We start from the raw sequence: 20,423 nt of genomic DNA, 5'->3' as shown, positions 1-20,423 counted from the left end.
ATTCACCAAAACCTATTACTAGAGTTAAAAAGAAATTGTACTTTAAGGGATTGAAAGGAGTCTTGTGATAAAGGAAAAATTTCAGGAAAGAAATGACTCGACAGAAGTCTGAAACTGAAATGAAAGAGGTGGAAGCAATTCATCTGGGCATCCGGCTGGTGGAAAAAGGTCAAGGCAGTGAATATTATCCGCTCCTTTACTACAGAATCTTCTCGGGATGGTAAAAAAGCTAAAATATTTTACAAAAAGCATTGGCATGTATTAAAAAGTGATTATTATTCATTGGGGCGACATAACATGAAGGATGGGTCGGTCACTAGCAGGGACAATTCTAGGTTTTCTGCTGCCTGAGGCTAAAATTGAATTGGTGTCCTCCTGACTGCTGAAGAGAGGGACTGGTGACGTATGTGAGTGACTGCTCACTGCACTGAAGCTGCTGAATAGCCTAAGCAGTCACGTGAAGAGCAGGGCTTCCAGGGACTGAGCCACGGTGAACTACCACACATTGGACCACTAGGGACAGGCGAATATGGTTTTTTTATGTTACACCTGCCCCGGGCCCCTCCACAGTTTGTCAAATTCCTGGGCAACCCCCTTAAGAATAATGTCCCACAATGCACACAATATGAGCTCCCTTAATGGCCCTTTAATAGTGTATATTGTCCCCTAGTGGTCTCCATACAGTATAATGTCCCACAGCAGTCTCTTCACACAGTATATCACATAGAGATTTATTAAGCCTTTAGCACTCCACTTTGGAAGGGACCATAGGAAGAATATGCAAATCTGTCTTCCATGATGTAACTAGGAAGTCAGGTGCCTCAGTGTTGCAAACCAATAGAGGGCGCTCACTGGAATGTGCAAGCCTGTCTTCCCTGATGTAATTAGGAAGACAGAATCTCAGTAATATAGCCCAATAAAGGCTGCTCCCTTTAACATCATGCTCGACCTTCCAAGAGGCCTTTGTTTTGCAATGATGCTGGGATTATTACCAGGTATAGTCTCTCAACCGAGGACGGCCGTTTCGATGTTATTGCATCTCGTCAGCCTGATGTAGAGAGGACTATAACCTGGTAGAGGTGAAAGGCTTAGACAGTCTTAAGGGGATATCATCACTCCTTACATCAGGGAAGACAGGCTTGCACATTCCAGTGAGCGCCCTCTATTGGTTTGCAACACTGAGGCACCTGACTTCCTAATTACATCATGGAAGACAGATTTGCATATTCTTCTCATGGTCCCATGTAGAAAATAGACAAGCTTTTGCTGAAATTTGAGACAAGAAATACAAAATACTGGAAATGATTGATTATAATAATATTTATGTCGCTGTAAAGCTGCTTGACTGCACATCAGGATTGTAGTACGTGGATGGACCAGACAAAAATAACCAGCTGACCAGAGCAGCGAGAAAGTGTAGCGTGCAGATGATCGATTCAAGACAAAATAGAAGGTGAAACCAATCGGTCACCATCTTTGATCCATGATGTGGATCCGCGTGGACTTTGTAAGCCCAATAAACACAACTTTCATTCTATGATTCTTCACCGTACATATGGATCAGAGAACCTGGGAAAACGGTTATGAATCCTAATCAGTATGGACACCTTAGCTCCAAGGGTGAGGAGGAAGAGTGAAGAGGAGGATGAGACAAGGCAAGGCGCTGGGTCAGAAAGTCTACAGTAGCGTAGAGTAAGTGCAAAAAGATTACAAGACTTTTATGATGACAGGTGGCGAACTCTTTCTACACGGTTCTGTGATCATGTACATTTAGGGGTTTCCCATCCTCAAGTCGATTTTTCTCCACAGTATTGGTCACCAGTATGACCTTGAATATGTATGACCTTGATTCACTGAATCTTCGATTTGTTGATATGACCTAGGTCTGTATCTTGTTACCTGTGTCCACACTAAACTCCACAGTCCTGTAATATCTTGTATACAGCTTTCTTAACATCCTTGTTCCTTAGACAGTATATAATGGGGTTCATGAGTGGAGTCACTACACTGTAGAAGATAGACACCACCTTGTCGAGAGTGAACCGGATGGTGGAGGTGGGACGTATGTACATGAAGATGAGAGTCCCATTGAATATGGACACTACTGTGAGGTGGGACGCGCATGTACTGAAGGCTTTCTTCTGTCCTTCAACAGAAGGAATTTTTAGAACAGAATGGATTATGAAGGCATACGACACTAAAGTTAGGAAAAAGCAACCCAAGACTATATTCCAACATATGACTGTAAAGGTAAATTCCCCTTTGGAGGTGTCCTCGCACGAGAGCTTCAGGAGAGGAGCATAATCGCAGAAGAAGTGGTCAATTTGGTTGGGATAACAAAACTTCAAGGAAGCAACCCAAAGAGTAGGAGAGGTGGCCGCCATTAATCCACTGGTCCAGGCTGCAAATGCTAAAGCCAAACATTTCCTTTTGGCCATAATGGTAGCATAACGCAGCGGCTGACAGATTGCTACATAGCGGTCATATCCCATCACAACAAGGAAACAGTTTTCAGTGGCTCCAAATCCAAAAAAACAATAAAACTGAACAAGACAAGCAGAATATGAAATCTCCTTGTTCCTGGTCAGTAGACCGTCAAGCATCTTCGGCACAGTCGCTGTGATATAACCGATTTCGGCCACCGAGAAGTTGGCCAAAAACACATACATTGGCTTGTGAAGACGCTTATCTATAGCGACAAGACCTACAATGAGTAGATGAGCCCCAATAGTGATGACGTACATAACAAGGAACAGGCAGAACAGAAAGAGCTCAATCTCCCGAACTGTCTCAAACCCCACAATGATGAAGGTGGTGGCTATACTTTGGTTTCCAACGTACGTCATGATTCCTAAAAGAAGCAAAAACATGAAGATTTCACTGTATGTGGTTATTGAATATATGGAAACCTTAAAGCTGGCCATAGACATGACACACTTGTATCTTTCTATTTCACCATCAATTTCCAAGCTCAAAATACAGGTAAAGTGGAATCATTGGCGCCAACAGTGGCCTCTCTCTTATAGGAACAACGGTGGTGGCAAGTTGAAACCTACAAGACTCGATTATATGTATCTCAGCTGAAACGAAAACTGTATATCAGGACCTAATAACATCTGATGAGGGATTTCAACTACCCAAACCTATTGTTGACAGGGAAATAAGCTGTTGTCAGACATGTTTGTTGGTGGCTTTGTCCTCTCCAATTCAGTAAATATGGAGGGGGTATCAGTTGAGATATCTATCTGTATGGTTGGCTTAGCACACCCAATCTTTCCATCTTCTGATATCAGGTAAAGGGAGAAGTTAGACAGCCGACTCCCACTGAATCCAGTAGATTTGGTCAATGTTGCTTTATATACATAGTTGACCTAAGTGGTGAGGACCCTTCATTCTGGTGTTTGATGGTGCCCATGATCAGTGTCATCCTCTATCTTCTCAATAACATGTTACTGTCCTCCTAGTAAACCTTATATTACATTGTACTCAATACCAACTAGAGCTTAAATCAATGGAAATTAATGGTATATTTAGAATATTTTAGCCACACATAATAGACATCATATAAGCATCAGCAAGGAGGAAAAATGATATCAGAAGACAAGAGAAAATACATTAAGACCATGGAGAAGGAGCTGAGAGATCTTGAGATGTCCTCGACACAATGAGCTCTATGGTCAAGTCTTAAGAAATACCAGATAGATGAAAGTATTGTGGAGAGATAAATCTCTGGTCACATCTATTACTATTTTATTCTGTTACCCTCCATCATGATAGAAAACACGAACCTGAGCCGTATGTGGAGATCCAGCCAGGATCGGCAGATGAGAATAACAATGCTGGGGTTTTATAGACAGTCAATAACAATCTCCTCTCTGGAGGATTGGACTCTGGAGATCTAAGATGTATCGAAACATTCATCAGTGATACAACAATAAGGAAATAGGAACAGGAATATTACTGGATTGGCGCTATTGAGATTTCATGGATTTCACGATGAGTCCTCAGAATGGGTTTGACTTACACCCCAGCGTTTTCTGGCTACATCACCCTGATCTGCTCAAAGTCACTTCTGCCATCTTACAAAGCGGGTGAATGTGGTCAAATATTTCTTCTCTTAGCTGTTCCTATTATATCAAGAGATAGAAGTAGCAAAAATAAAGTGGTTTCATCTATAGCATTGATGGTTGTCTGATGGTTGTCATTGTCAGGCTCCGTTCTCACAGAGTAACGCGCCGCTCATTTACACAAGTATACACGTGTCAGAGCGCGGCGCTTCAGAACAGATCCCAATGATTTCAACAGGTGCCGGCGTACACGCGCTAAACATTGAAATCAATGGGATCCGTTTTGAAGCGTGTATACTTGTGTAAATGAGCGGCGCGTTACCCCGTGAGAACGGAGCCTCCTCTGGCTCCCCAGGACTTGGTAGAAAATAATTCTATTTGGTGCAGAACATGGAAATACAGTACTGTGTAAAAGTTTTAGGCATGTGAGGGGAAATGCTACAAAGAAAAAACACTTTCAGGAATAGAAGTCACAATAGTTTATTTCTGTCAATCACCAAAATGAAGTCAAAGAGGAAAAAATAAAAAAATCTAAATCCTTTCCTTATTCGGTGTGACCTCTGCCCTTTGCCCTCCATCAGTTCTTCTCGGTACTTGCAGACAGTATTTGGCAGAGCTCGGCAGGGAGGTTGTTCCTGCCGCCATCTTGGAGAACTAAGTCCAGATCTCCTATGGATGTGGCTCGCTCCAATCCTTCCGATGATCTAATACTTTGTACATATGCATAAGAAGAAAGCACCTTTTGCCACTTTTAACCCTTGATAAATACCCCAATCCCTAAGCTTGTATTCTAGAGCTGTATCCTGATACCCTGGGTATCCCAAAACTTGAGCCAGTAACTTGGTATCCCATGTACCTCTAAGCCAGCCTGTATTTTTTGTACACCAAATATGAAGCCTGCATCCTGGAATCTTTCCAAACCCAAAACCTGAACCTGTATCCTGATACCCTTTGTATTCTGGCATTGTCTGCCTTGTGTTTGTTACGAAGTCTATTACGGGCTTTCCTGTCTTGGTGGGGATCTATCTGTGACCCAACTGGCTCCTGGATGCTGGTATCTGGTATATTATTATCCCTATGACCGGGCTTATTATCCCTACGACTGGGCTTATTATCCCTACAACCGGGCTTGTTATCCCTATGACCGGGCTTATTATCCCTATAACCGGGCTTATTATCCCTATGACCGAGCTTATTATCCCTATGACCGAACTTATTATCCCTATGACCGGGCTTATTATCTCTATGACCGGGCTTATTATCCCTATGACCGGGCTTATTATCCCTATGACCAGGCTTATTATGCCTATGACCGGGCTTATTATTCCTATGACCGGCCTTATTATCCCTACGACCAGGATTATTATCCCTATAACCGGCTTATTATCCCTATGACCGAGCTTATTATCCCCATAACCGGCTTATTATCCCTATGACCGGGCTTATTATCCCTATGACCGGGCTTATTATCCCTATGACTGGGCTTATTATCCCTATGACCGGGCTTATTATCCCTATGACCAGACTTGTTATCCCTATAACCGGGCTTATTATCCCTATGACCGGACTTGTTATCCCTATAACCGGGCTTATTATCCCTATGACCAGGCTTATTATCCCTATGACCGGGCTTATTATCTCTATGACCGGGCTTATTATCCCTATAACCGGGCTTATTATCCCTATGACCGGGCTTATTATCCCTATAACCGGGCTTATTATCCCTATGACCGGGCTTATTATCCCTATGACCGGGCTTATTATCCCTATGACCGGGCTTATTATCCCTATGACCTTACCAAGGAACAAATAACAGAATTTTACCCCTTTGTTAAAGGGTCTTTCATATTCTTGGTGAGAGTTTAGTAGGAACATCTACAAGATGTTTTATTGTGTCAGTAAGTAGGGTACAAGCTTACATGTTTTCTGGGACTGCCCAGACTCGGTTCGTTGTGGTCTAGGGTCCCGGAAATTATTTCTATAATTAGACGCTACACCATTAAAGAGGCTTCAATACTTGCCAAGCACAGGGCTGTACATTGTATGGTGTCTGTGCTTAGCATCACTGCTGTGCTCCATTCTCTTGAATGGGACTGATCTACAATCAGGACACGTGACTGATGAATGTGACATCACATGGCCTAGTGAGTGCTGCTGTCCTCAGAGAGCTTCAAACAGAAGATAAGTCGCTAACTGAAGATCTTCAGGGGACCAACACTTATCTTGAACTGATGGCTTCCTTTGTAGAGGACCCTTCCCCAACTCCAAGAAGTCCAGCTCTTTCCACTCCACTAATTCTAGCACTGTTGGTATTTTTTCTCTACCCCCACCATTACTGAGCAATAAATGTTGCTAGTTTTATTGTCTGAAATGCGGAGGGAAGAGTCAGGCAGGAGCAGACAAGGGGTGTGATTCTGACCTCTGACCCTGGCTGCCTCTGATTGGAGCTCTGAATCACACCCCTGCCTGACTCCGCCCACCTGACATTACAGAGCTTAAATAGAACATCAGGCACCAAAACTAACTGCACTTCTGGCTCAGGAATGGTGGGGGCTAGAGAGACAATTCCAACTGTGCTCAGTGGAGAGAAGCCTGATAACATCTGCCGAGAACTAGAATTGGTGAACATGGTGTAAAGTCCTCTTTAAAATCACTGGATGCCATGAGCCTTCATTTCCCAAATTACATTGGTGGTGGATAATAGATTTCTGGCCCCTCGATTATCCGGACTGCACTCTTGATATCATTGTGGTCAATATTACACAGTCATGTCCATTGGCTCCTTCCATTGGACCCAGGTGAGGAATCTACTCTTTACCATGACCGTACAAGAATCATGACATGGCTACCTGGTATCCTAACCTAGATGTACAGCAATGCACCGAGAGCCTATAGGCCTGTAATACCCACCGGGACTTCTTATATATACCAGGGGGCGATATAAGTGACCTGCATTCTATGATCTCCTATTCCATATCTCATTATACAATTACTATCCAATCAAAGAGTTAACAGTTTTCAGCCTCTCTCACACCCACACTAATGATTTCCACTAGGAGCGCGTCGATGGGGCCTCCGCGTCCTCCAGGTAATTAACTTACACTTTCAATATCATTTAAGATTGCGATTTCACAGCAATAATGGCTTCCCAATTAACAAGTCCCAGGGAAGGGTAATTAATGAGCTGTTTACAGGGCGCAGAGACTTTCATGTTGATACTTCTTTATTTCCTATTTAGTGAAATGTTGCTAATTATTACAACACTGATCAGAATCTCTGAGGTTTTCTTATCTTAATCACTTTCTCTCGCAGTCGCATTCCCTCGAGCCCGACATAAAACGAAATAGAAAATAATACGATATAATGGAAATGTGAAAGGAAACCTAAATGCTAAAGAGGCTGCGAGAGACTTCTGCGTGTTCTCCCCAAACTGAACCCTGGCAAGAACTTACTAAACTACTAAACACTTACCTAGGGCTCCATTTTTGTAGTTTTTGTTCAGGACAGTTCGGGATCTGACCCAGATGATAGACATTAGCTGTTAATAACTTGAAGTTCCGGGGCACCAGGACAAAGCCTGTAATGGGGCTATCATGTGCCGGGTAGAACAGTGATATATTTTACTTGGTACGGAGACCTTTGGGGCAGCCACAAAGTTTGAGTCCTGGTATCGATGGCTACCTCTGCTTCTTCTTTCCCTTTATCTAGCATACAAATAAAAATCAAACATTTTTGCTAATTTAAATATTTAAAAAATTTGCAGAGGTTTATAATTTCTCTAACCGTCTTGTCTGATGGGTTGTCAATGGATCTGAACATAAATACAGGAACCTTCTATGGTCTGGGACATGTCAGAACCCAAATTATTATGAATTATCAGGAGGACACGACATGTATGAGAAGATAACCTGACCACAATAAGGACATCATGGCTGGTTATCAGGAGGACACTACATGTATGAGAAGATAACCCGACCACAATAAGGACATCATGGCTGGTTATCAGGAGGACACTACATGTATGAGAAGATAACCTGACCACAATAAGGACATCATGGCTGGTTATCAGGAGAGGACACTACATGTATGAGAAGATAACCTGACCACAATAAGGACATCATGGCTGGTTATCAGGAGGACACTACATGTATGAGAAGATAACCCGACCACAATAAGGACATCATGGCTGGTTATCAGGAGGACATTACATGTATGAGAAGATAACCCGACCACAATAAGGACATCATGGCTGGTTATCAGGAGGACACTACATGTTTGAGAAGATAACCCGACCACAATAAGGACATCATGGCTGGTTATCAGGAGGACATTACATGTATGAGAAGATAACCCGACCACAATAAGGACATCATGGCTGGTTATCAGGAGGACACTACATGTATGAGAAGATAACCTGACCACAATAAGGACATCATGGCTGGTTATCAGGAGGACACTACATGTATGAGAAGATAACCCGACCACAATAAGGACATCATGGCTGGTTATCAGGGGGACACTACATGTATGAGAAGATAACCCGACCACAATAAGGACATCATGGCTGGTTATCAGGAGGACACTACATGTATGAGAAGATAACCCGACCACAATAAGGACATCATGGCTGGTTATCAGGAGGACATTACATGTATGAGAAGATAACCCGACCACAATAAGGACATCATGGCTGGTTATCAGGAGGACACTACATGTATGAGAAGATAACCCGACCACAATAAGGACATCATGGCTGGTTATCAGGAGGACATTACATGTATGAGAAGATAACCCGACCACAATAAGGACATCATGGCTGGTTATCAGGAGGACACTACATGTATGAGAAGATAACCTGACCACAATAAGGACATCATGGCTGGTTATCAGGAGGACACTACATGTATGAGAAGATAACCTGACCACAATAAGGACATCATGGCTGGGTTTAGAAAGTTCCTGCAGTCATGGTCGTATCCATTGACAACTGATCAAGACAACAGATGTCACCTCTAATGCAGTTAGGGAAAATCATTAAAACTCAGCAAAATTTTTAATTATTTATATTTGTAAGAATGTTTAATTTGTATTTTTCTAGAAATTTATGTTAATAGGAAAACCCCTTTAAGCAGGGCCTAATAGGTTCATTTACATGGCAACCAGAGGCCTAACAAAGGCCCCCAGGTCTGACAAGGAAACCCATTGGTGCCATCACGTCAGGTTGTGGCTGATGGGATATAAGTGGGAGCCCCAATCCATGTGTAAATGTACATTTTGTGGTCTAATCTGGAATCTGACTTATTTCTGATCCGCGGTTTGAATTAATACAGTGATTTGTTCTGGGGTTGACAATTAACCAGGGGGTATGAATGAATTTAGAGATGTAGTCAGTTCTGGGGACATAATTATTTTGTGTTTTGGTCTGGGAGAGGTATAAGATTTAGTGGTTTAGTCTGGAGTCTGAAGTTATTTAGAGGTTTGAGCCAGTTCTAGGGTTTGGTTTGGGGTCTATAATTAACAGGTGTAAATTAATTAACCCCTTCCCGCCGATGGCATTTTTTGATTTTCGTTTTTCGTTTTTGACTCCCCTCCTTCTAAACCCCATAACTTTTTTATTTCTTCGCTCCCAGAGCCATATGAGGTCTTAATTTTTGTGGGACAATTTTTTCTTCATGATGCTACCATTAATTATTCTATATAATGTACTGGGAAGCAGGAAAAAAATTCAGAATGGGGTGGATTTGAAGAAAAAATTCATTTCTGCAACTTTCTTACGGGCTTTGGTTTTACGGCGTTCACTGTGCAGCCAAAATGACATGTCCCCTGTATTCTGTGTTTCGGTACGGTTCCAGGGATACCAAATTTATATGGTTTTATTTACATTTTGACCCCTAAAAAAAATTCCAAAACTGTGTTAAAAAATTTTTTTTCTAAAAGTCGCCATATTCCAACGGCCGTAACTTTTTTATACGTAAGTGTACGGGGATGCATAGGGCGTCTTTTTTTGCGGGACCGGGTGTACTTTTTAGTTCTACCATTTTCGGGAAATGTTATTGCTTTGATCACTTTTTATTCAAATTTTTATCAGAATCAAAACAGTGAAAAAACGGCGGTTTGGCACTTTCAACTATTTTTCCCGCTACGGCGTTTACCAAACAGGAAAAATATTTTTATAGATTTGTAGAGCGGGCGATTTCGGACGCGGGGATACCTAACATGTATATGTTTCACAGTTTTTAACTACTTTTATATGTGTTCTAGGGAAAGGGGGGTGATTTGAACTTTTAATTCTTTTTATATTTTTTTATATCTTTTTAAACTTTTTTTTAAATTTTATTTTTGCATTTATTAGACCCCCTAGGGGTGTTGAACCCCAGGGGGTCTGATCACTAATGCAATGCATTACAATGCTAATGCATTGCAATGCATTGCAAAAAAGCATCCTTTCTTTTGCAGGCTGCATAGACCAGCCTGCAAAAGAGAGGATTTGCAGACAAGCCTGGGAGCCTGTACAAGGCTCCCGGCTGTCATGGCAACGGGACATCAGCCCTGGAGCATGCTCCAGGAGCCGGCGATCCCGGCCAAAATGGCGGCGCCCATGCGCCGCCGGGAAAATGGCGCCTCCGGCGCCTTTGACCGCAGCGCCGGAGGGGTTAATGCCTCCGATCGGTCCGGGGACCGATCGGAGGCATTAGAGCCGGTTGTCTACTGCTTAAAGCAGTAGACACCTGGCGGCTATGGCGGCCGCCCGGCTCCCGGGCGGTCGCCATAGTTACAGACCCGACATGCGCCGTACTATTACGGCGCATGTCGGGAAGGGGTTAATTAATCACGAGCCGTCGTCCGGGCCTGATTTATTTATTTTTAGTGTTCTGGTCCGGACATTGAATTAATTTAGGGGTCAGTTCAGGGGTCTGAAATTATTTAGAGGTTTGCTCGTGTCCAAATTTATTTAGGGATTTGTCCTGGGATCTGAATTAATTTAAGGATCTGGTCGGGGCTTTCAGTGAATCTAGGGGGTTGGTCTGGGGTCCACAATTAATTAAGGGGTGTGAATTTACTTTAGGCGTTTAAACTAAAATAATTAGGGGTGTGAAATGAACACAAAGTGTCTGACCTGTGATCTCTACCAATGTTGCGGATTTACACTCACCGGCCACTTTATTAGGTACACCATGCTAGTAACGGGTTGGACCCCCTTTTGCCTTCAGAACTGCCTCAATTCTTCGTGGCATAGATACAACAAGGTGCTGGAAGCATTCCTCAGAGATTTTGGTCCATATTGACATGATGGCATCACACAGTTGCCGCAGATTTGTCGGCTGCACATCCATGATGCGAATCTCCCGTTCCACCACATCCCAAAGATGCTCCTCTATTGGATTGAGATCTGGTGACTGTGGAGGCCATTGGAGTACAGTGAACTCATTGTCATGTTCAAGAAACCAGTCTGAGATGATTCCAGCTTTATGACATGGCATTGCATTATCCTGCTGAAAGTAGCCATCAGATGTTGGGTACATTGTGGTCATAAAGGGATGGACATGGTCAGCAACAATACTCAGGTAGGCTTTGGCATTGCAACGATGCTCAATTGGTACCAAGGGGCCCAAAGAGTGCCAAGAAAATATTCCCCACACCATGACACCACCACCACCAGCCTGAACCGTTGATACAAGGCAGGATGGATCCATGCTTTCATGTTGTTGACGCCAAATTCTGACCCTACCATCCGAATGTCGCAGCAGAAATCGAGACTCATCAGACCAGGCAACGTTTTTCCAATCTTCAATTGTCCAATTTCGATGAGCTTGTGCAAATTGTAGCCTCAGTTTCCTGTTCTTAGCTGAAAGGAGTGGCACCCGGTGTGGTCTTCTGCTGCTGTAGCCCATCTGCCTCAAAGTTCGACGTACTGTGCGGCGTTCAGAGATGCTCTTCTGGCTACCTTGGTTGTAACAGGTGGCTATTTGAGTCACTGTTGCCTTTCTATCAGCTCGAAACAGTCTGGCCATTCTCCTCTGACCTCTGGCATCAACAACGCATTTCCGCCCACAGAACTGCCGCTCACTGGATGTTTTTTCTTTTTCGGACCATTCTCTGTAAACCCTAGAGATGGTTGTGCGTGAAAATCCCAGTAGATCAGCAGTTTCTGAAATACTCAGACCAGCCCTTCTGGCACCAACAACCATGCCACGTTCAAAGGCATGGTTGTGTATATGGAGGTGAGTGTATATGGAGTCTAAAGGAATTTAGTAATTTTGCTCTTGGGCCTAAATTTATTTAAGGGTTTTGTCTGCACCTGAAATTTTTTAGAGTCTGGTCTAGGGTATGAATTTATTTTAGAGGTCTGACCTTCTCTGAATGTATGTAGAGGACCTGAATTAAGCAACCTCGTATGAAGTGGTCTGGTTTGGGGTCAGCAACTGATTTAGGGGTCTGGTCTAATCTGGTTTCTAATCTGGCATTAGTTTCGAGCTGATGTATTTAGGAGCTTAGTTTGGGGTCTCCAGCTGGTAAAGGGGTTCTCTGTGATGTAATTCTGGAGCGTTCTGTGTTGTGATTTCCCTCTGTCCCCCCCTGAAATGTAATGTATAAGGTCTGGCTTATATGGACACATTTTTCTACATATTGGTGTCGCAGCGTCTGTCACGTTACAGTATAGAATAGGATTAGGTGTGTCTATGTGTCACTTTTGTTTCCCTTCTTGTATTGACTGCGGTTTCTATCATTTAAGGGAGTGGCGAGTGATGTGATAGGAGAAATCCGTAATCCAGGGGAGTGACCCCAAAGCTCCGCTGTGAACTTCTGGACCCTTGTTTTGGGGAAATAGGAAGAATTTAAAAAAAGTAAATTGCTAAGTATAAAGAGTTACAGAAAACTCCTCTAACCTTGTCCTATCACCCGAACATATCATATATATCACAACCAATAAAACTTGGCCAATACTAAACAGCTGCTCAGCTTGTGAGTGTGAATAAGGTGTAAGCTCACTAGTCAAGAGCAAGCAGAGAGCAGGATTAGGCTCGGCTTTGTTACACTGTGACATTCTGTGACATTGTGTTAAAGGATCTGAATAGGGAGAGAATAGGAGACACTGTACATAGTAACTGTATCCTGAGAGACCGCAACAGGGCGGAGGGAGCAGAAAGAGACAACTCATGTGAGCGAGAGATCTGCACGGCCGTCTACAGAAGAGAACAGTGAAAGTAGGTAAGAAGATGTGGAATGTGATATATATATATATACTAGAGGGAGGACCCGGCTTCGCACGGGTATATTACATTTTATGTTTGTGTAGTGGCCCCATAAGAATTGTCCAATTTTGCACTGGTGTATTTTGTATGTTGTTTCTGTGTATGTCCATAAGCGTCATGTGATTATGTGTATCTCATTTTGGATGTCAGTGAAAAACCTGTGATCAGTTGTTATGGATACCTGGAGTAAAGCTGTATCTAATCCTTCCCCGTGTAGTACTGTGTTTAGATGCAAGTATCCAATCCTTGTTGGTGTGGTACTGTGTGCAAATGCACATATCTAATCCTCCCCGTGTGGTATTGTGTGAAGAGGCGCGTATCTAATCCTCCAGTAAGTGAAACTGTGTGCAGACGCGCGTATCTAATGACTCTGGCGTGTGGTACTGTGTGCAGATGCGCATATCTAATCCTCCCCCATGTGGAACTGTGTGCTGAGACGCGTATCTAATTCTCTGGCATGTGGTACTGTATGCAGAGGCCTGTATCTAATCCTCCAGTAAGTGAAACTGTGTGCAGACGCGCGTATCTAATGACTCTGGCGTGTGGTACTGTGTTCAGATGCACGTATCTAATCCTCCCCTGTGTGGTATTGTGTGAAGAGGCGCGTATCTAATCCTCCTCCGTGTGATACTGTGTGCTGAGACGCGTATCTAATTCTCTGGCTTGTGGTACTGTGTGCAGAGGCATGTATCTAATCCTCCAAAGTGTGATACTGTGTGCACACACGTATCTAATCCTCCCCTGTGTGGTACTGTGTGAAGAGTCGCGTATCTAATCCTACTGCATGTGGTACTGTGTGCAGACGCGTGTATCTAATTCTATGGCGTGTACAACTGTGTGCAGACGCGCGTATCTAATCCTCTGGAGTGTGGAACTGTGTGTAGACGTGTGTATCTAATCCTACGGCATGTGGTACTGTGTGCAGACGTGTGTATCTAATCCTATGGCATGTGGTACTGTGTGTAGACGCGCGTATCTAATCCTCCCCCATGTGGTACTGTGTGCTGAGACGTGTATCTAATTCTTTGGCTTGTGGTACTGTGTGCAGAGGCATGTATCTAATCCTCCAAAGTGTGGTACTGTGTGCACACACACATATCTAATCCTCCCCTGTGTGGTATTGTGTGAAGAGGCGCGTATCTAATCCTTCGGCGTGTGGAACTGTGTGTAGACACGCGTATCTAATCCTACTGCATGTGGTACTGTGTGAAGACGCGTGTATCTAATCCTATGGCGTGTACAACTGTGTGAAGACACGTGTATCTAATCCTCCCCTGTGTGGTATTGTGTGAAGAGGCACGTATCTAATCCTTCGGCGTGTGGAACTGTGTGTAGACGCGCGTATCTAATCCTACTGCATGTGGTACTGTGCGAAGACGCGTGTATCTAATCCTATGGCGTGTACAACTGTGTGCAGACGCGCGTATCTAATCCTCTGGAGTGTGGAACTGTGTGTAGACGTGTGTATCTAATCCTACGGCATGTGGTACTCTGTGCAGACGTGTGTATCTAATCCTATGGCGTGTACAAATGTGTGCAGACGCGCGTATCTAATCCTCTGGAGTGTGGAACTGTGTGTAGACGTGCGTATCTAATTCTACGGCATGTGGTACTGTGTGCAGACGCGCGTATCTAATCCTCCCCATGTGGTATTGTGTGTAGACGCGCGTATCTAATCCTACGGCATGTGGTACTGTGTGCAGACGCGTGTATCTAATCCTATGGCGTGTACAACTGTGTGAACACACGTGTATCTAATCCTCCCCTGTGTGGTATTGTGTGAAGAGGTGCGTATCTAATCCTACAGTGTGTGGAATTGTGTGTAGAAGCATGTATCCAATCCCCCGGCATGTGGTACTGTGTGCAGACGTGCGTATATAATCCTATGGCATGTGGTACTGTGTGTAGACGCGCGTATCTAATCCTCCCCCATGTGGTACTGTGTGCTGAGACGTGTATCTAATTCTCTGGCTTGTGGTACTGTGTGCAGAGGCATGTATCTAATCCTCCAAAGTGTGGTACTGTGTGCACACACACATATCTAATCCTCCCCTGTGTGGTATTGTGTGAAGAGGCGCGTATCTAATCCTTCGGCGTGTGGAACTGTGTGTAGACGCGCGTATCTAATCCTACTGCATGTGGTACTGTGTGAAGACGCGTGTATCTAATCCTATGGCGTGTACAACTGTGTGAAGACACGTGTATCTAATCCTCCCCTGTGTGGTATTGTGTGAAGAGGCGCGTATCTAATCCTTCGGCATGTGGTACTGTGTGAAGACGCGTGTATCTAATCCTATGGCGTGTACAACTGTGTGCAGACGCGTGTATCTAATCCTCTGGAGTGTGGAACTGTGTGTAGACGCGTGTATCTAATCCTAAGGCATGTGGTACTCTGTGCAGATGCGTGTATCTAATCCTATGGCGTGTACAAATGTGTGCAGACGCGCGTATCTAATCCTCTGGAGTGTGGAACTGTGTGTAGACGCGTGTATCTAATCCTAAGGCATGTGGTACTCTGTGCAGATGCGTGTATCTAATCCTATGGCGTGTACAAATGTGTGCAGACGCGCGTATCTAATCCTCTGGAGTGTGGAACTGTGTGTAGACGCCTGTATCTAATCCTTCGGTATGTGGAACCGTGTGCAGAAGTGCGTATTTAATTCTCTGCTTTGTGGGACTGTGTGCAGACCCGTGTATCTAATCCTCTGGTGTGTGATACTGTGTGCTGATCTGTGTATCTAATCCTCTGATGCGTGTATCTCAGTTTGGATATCAGTGTTGTATTGTGCATGTGGAGTGACCGTGTGTATTGCAGTTGGAATATGAGTGAAAGTCTTGCAGGTTTGTATTGGCTAATGGGGGGGGCACTGTGTTTGAAATGCTGTATCTCAGCAACGGTACGTCCGAGCAAGTTGGAGTCTCATCTTAAACCCTCCCGGATATCTGAAGTATCTCTGTACCAAATTTAGTGAAGATCGGTCCAGTCGTTTGGTTCGCATTAGAGCACAGACAGACAGACAGACAGAAATTCATTTTTATAATATAGGGAGATATATATATATATATATATATATATATATATATATATATATATGTGTGTATGTGTTGTATATAGTCATACATCTATACGAGAGATCACTCAGTCCTCTCTGGTTACTAATATTCTTCTGATCTTGTATCAATCTATGACCTACAAACCTCAAGTCTGTTCATATAATGTGAATATATATGTGGTTATAATATATATCTAATGTCTGTCTCATATCTCTGTATTTGTATACTTTAATATCCATTTATATTATCTAACATTTATCTGATATATTTCTATGTAGTTACATATACTGTATATACTCGAGTATAAGCTGACCCGAATATAAGCCGAGGCCCCTAATTTTACCACAAAAACTGGGAAATCTTATTGACTGGAGTATAAGCCGGGGAGGGGGGGGGGGAATGCAGCAGCTACTGGAAAATTTCAAAAATTAAAATGGCCGGAGTTTTTGGGTGCAGTAGTTGCTGGTGCTGGGGAAGGGGAGGGGGTGTTTTGGTGTCTGTCTGACCCTTCCCTAAGATTGAGGACTGTTTCCCCCCCCCCCCCTCCCCACTTGGAATTCAGCCTGGCTGACTATAGGGGATCTGCAGTGCTCCTATTAACCCCTTCCTGACGGAACAGGAGCACTGCAGATCCCCTACAGTAGACACAGGGAGACCTCATGTGTATAATGTGTCACAGTCATTATCTACTTTGATATGTATTCTAGGGAAAGGAGGGATTTACAACTTTTATTTATTCAATTTTTTTAACCACTTCCGGACAGCCCATAGACTATATACATCTGGATAGTGGTTGCCTAGTTCTGACAGGACGTACCGGTACATCCAATCAGAACACAGCAGCTGCACGGAGATGGTGCAGCTGCTGATACTGGGAGCAGCTGTAACTTCAGCCGAAGCTCCCAGAGAGATGGCAGGAAGGTTTATTCCCTTCCCTGCCTTCTCGATCACTGTGTATACGGCACTCAATGAGTGCTGTATACACGGCTATGGGCGCCGCCATGATGGGGCCGCCCTCTGACCCAGCGGTCACGTGATCTGCCGGGCTCAGTGTCTTACAAGAGCTGCTGGGTCCTACAGGGCCCAGATCAGCTCTGTATACTGTGTATACAGCGTGCAGGAGGCTAAATGTACCAGCCTCAGTTATAGGAAAAATCAGCCTCTAATACAAAGAAAAAAGTGATCAGATGTCCAAGAAAGGTCTCTTATCACTTTATGGGGACACAATCTGAAAATAAAAATATAATAAAAAAGTAAAAAAAATAAAGAAAATAAAGTAATTAAAAAAAATAAAATAATACGCTAATAAAACGCCGTTATTAAAGGTTATAGCCCCACCCCCGACAACACCATACAAAATAAAAATTACCGTAACGGAGAGGAACAACTATTTTATAAAGTTTTTCAGTGACACTTTGTGTTATTACATAAAAAAATAAATAAATAAAGTGAAAACCAGACACAATTTCCCTCCTATTATGTTTATATTTTCCCAGATATAAAAAAAATTAAAACACATTCGAAAATAAAAACAACATAAAAATAAAGCCCTATGTGTCCCCAAAAAAAAGACGCAAAAATTAGTTGACTGAGACAAACAAGAAAAATGTTACAGCCCTCAAAACCGCACACACAAAATAAACCTAAAATGTGTCTGGTCCTGGAGCACAAACTGGCCGGTACTGAAGTGGTTAAGGCTTCTTTTATTTGTCACTATTTTATGGGAGATTCTATACATTACTATTGTGGCTGGTCATAGACTCGAGTATAAGCCGAAGGGGGACTTATTGAGCACAAAAACTGTTCTGAAGAACTCGGCTTATACTCGAGTGTATACGGTATAGTTATTTATAATCTAGTTAATGTTTTTATCTATCTATTTACCTATCTATCTAAAAAGAGATAATTGTATAAGTTCGCCATATACAAGCCGCACCTTATGCTTAGAAATCCTTTACAAGAATCACTGCAATAAAAGCAGCAGAACTCCAGGAAAGTAGAAAGAAGTCACAGTCTTTATTCCAAGTAAAACAGAAAAATTTAGTTCCCACACAGATCGCCCTCTTCAAGCAACTCTTTAGTGCACATCACTACGTGTATATATGTATATATATATACACTCACCGGCCACTTTATTAGGTACACCATGCTAGTAACGGGTTGGACCGCCTTTTGCCTTCAGAACTGCCTCAATTCTTCGTGGCATAGATTCAACAAGGTGCTGGAAGCATTCCTCAGAGATTTTGGTCCATATTGACATGATGGCATCACACAGTTGCCGCAGATTTGTCGGCTGCACATCCATGATGCGAATCTCCCGTTCCACCACATCCCAAAGATGCTCTATTGGATTGAGATCTGGTGACTGTGGAGGCCATTGGAGTACAGTGAACTCATTGTCATGTTCAAGAAACCAGTCTGAGATGATTCCAGCTTTATGACATGGCATTGCATTATCCTGCTGAAAGTAGCCATCAGATGTTGGGTACATTGTGGTCATAAAGGGATGGACATGGTCAGCAACAATACTCAGGTAGGTTTTGGCGTTGCAACGATGCTCAATTGGTACCAAGGGGCCCAAAGAGTGCCAAGAAAATATTCCCCACACCATGACACCACCACCACCAGCCTGAACCGTTGATACAAGGCAGGATAGATCCATGCTTTCATGTTGTTGACGCCAAATTCTGACCCTACCATCCGAATGTCGCAGCAGAAATCGAGACTCATCAGACCAGGCAACGTTTTTCCAATCTTCAATTGTCCAATTTCGATGAGCTTGTGCAAATTGTAGCCTCAGTTTCCTGTTCTTAGCTGAAAGGAGTGGCACCCGGTGTGGTCTTCTGCTGCTGTAGCCCATCTGCCTCAAAGTTCGACGTACTGTGCGGCGTTCAGAGATGCTCTTCTGGCTACCTTGGTTGTAACGGGTGGCTATTTGAGTCACTGTTGCCTTTCTATCAGCTTGAACCAGTCTGGCCATTCTCCTCTGACCTCTGGCATCAACAACGCATTTCCGCCCACAGAACTGCCGCTCACTGGATGTTTTTTCTTTTTCGGACCATTCTCTGTAAACCCTAGAGATGGTTGTTCGTGAAAATCCCAGTAGATCAGCAGTTTCTGAAATACTCAGACCAGCCCTTCTGGCACCAACAACCATGCCACGTTCAAAGGCACTCAAATCACCTTTCTTCCCCCCCATACTGATGCTCGGTTTGAACTGCAGGAGATTGTCTTGACCATGTCTACATGCCTAAATGCACTGAGTTGCCGCCATGTGATTGGCTGATTAGAAATTAAGTGTTAACGAGCAGTTGGACAGGTGTACCTAATAAAGTGGCCGGTGAGTGTATATATATATATATATATATATATATATATAGCAATTCCCATATGATGGGATAAGTAAAGTGCATATAACAAGTATAAAAGATCCATCCACCTTTATTAAATCACATCTGATAGGTCAATAATGCTACATAAAGATTACACCCCCGGCCTTGACTGAAGGAGGACCGAGCATATCCCTGCCTTACAGACGACGCTCAGGTAACCAGCACTATATAGACTTGTGAGGTCACTTATACGACCTGCTGTAACAATACACGGCTGTGCAGTCTGTATTATCCCATATACAGTACATTACTTCCATTACTAATTATCATGTTTGGCCCTCCGGCGTATCATGGCTGCTTTAGTCTTTGGATTGACTTTATCGGCGCTGTTGGTGAGGGATCAGTTACTTTGTGTCTGGCTTCAGGTGACACTTTGTCAATATCTGTTACATTGTGTCCCGGGCTCGGCCCTAGTCTGCATGTAACTGGCTATATTATATCAAGCAATGCAATGGTCACGTCTAGACGGCATTTCACAAGACTCTGCAGACCAAATACAGACATGTGTGTATTCGTGTCAATGGTGCATGTAACCTAAGTTATTGGTCCGTTCCTGTTCTCTATGTGATAGCCTATGATGAGGAATATTATTGTCAAATTATTGATTATCTTTCATGCCATCATATTTTTGCAATCCAGGACCCTCTGACCACACC

The 20,423-nt window shown here is 43.4% G+C and overlaps 1 protein-coding gene across 1 annotated transcript; it reads right to left on the bottom strand.

The window, feature by feature from the left end:
* Nucleotides 1-1,910: 1,910 nt before the first annotated feature.
* LOC142185506 (olfactory receptor 10C1-like) lies at nt 1,911-2,846 on the bottom strand. The gene has a single exon (XM_075260934.1). The coding sequence runs from the start codon at nt 2,844-2,846 to the stop codon at nt 1,911-1,913; it is 936 nt and encodes a 311-aa protein (XP_075117035.1).
* Nucleotides 2,847-20,423: the final 17,577 nt, after the last annotated feature.

This window comes from Leptodactylus fuscus, chromosome 11 (genome assembly GCF_031893055.1).
Source record: "Leptodactylus fuscus isolate aLepFus1 chromosome 11, aLepFus1.hap2, whole genome shotgun sequence".
In the NCBI taxonomy this organism is placed as follows: domain Eukaryota; kingdom Metazoa; phylum Chordata; class Amphibia; order Anura; family Leptodactylidae; genus Leptodactylus; species Leptodactylus fuscus.
Note: the sequence above shows the minus strand (reverse complement) of the source record. Positions and strands in the feature narration are given on the sequence as shown.

Excerpts from the sequence above, each read along its gene's own strand:
- LOC142185506 (XM_075260934.1), bottom strand. The coding sequence starts at position 2,846 with ATGACGTACGTTGGAAACCAAAGTATAGCCACCACCTTCATCATTGTG.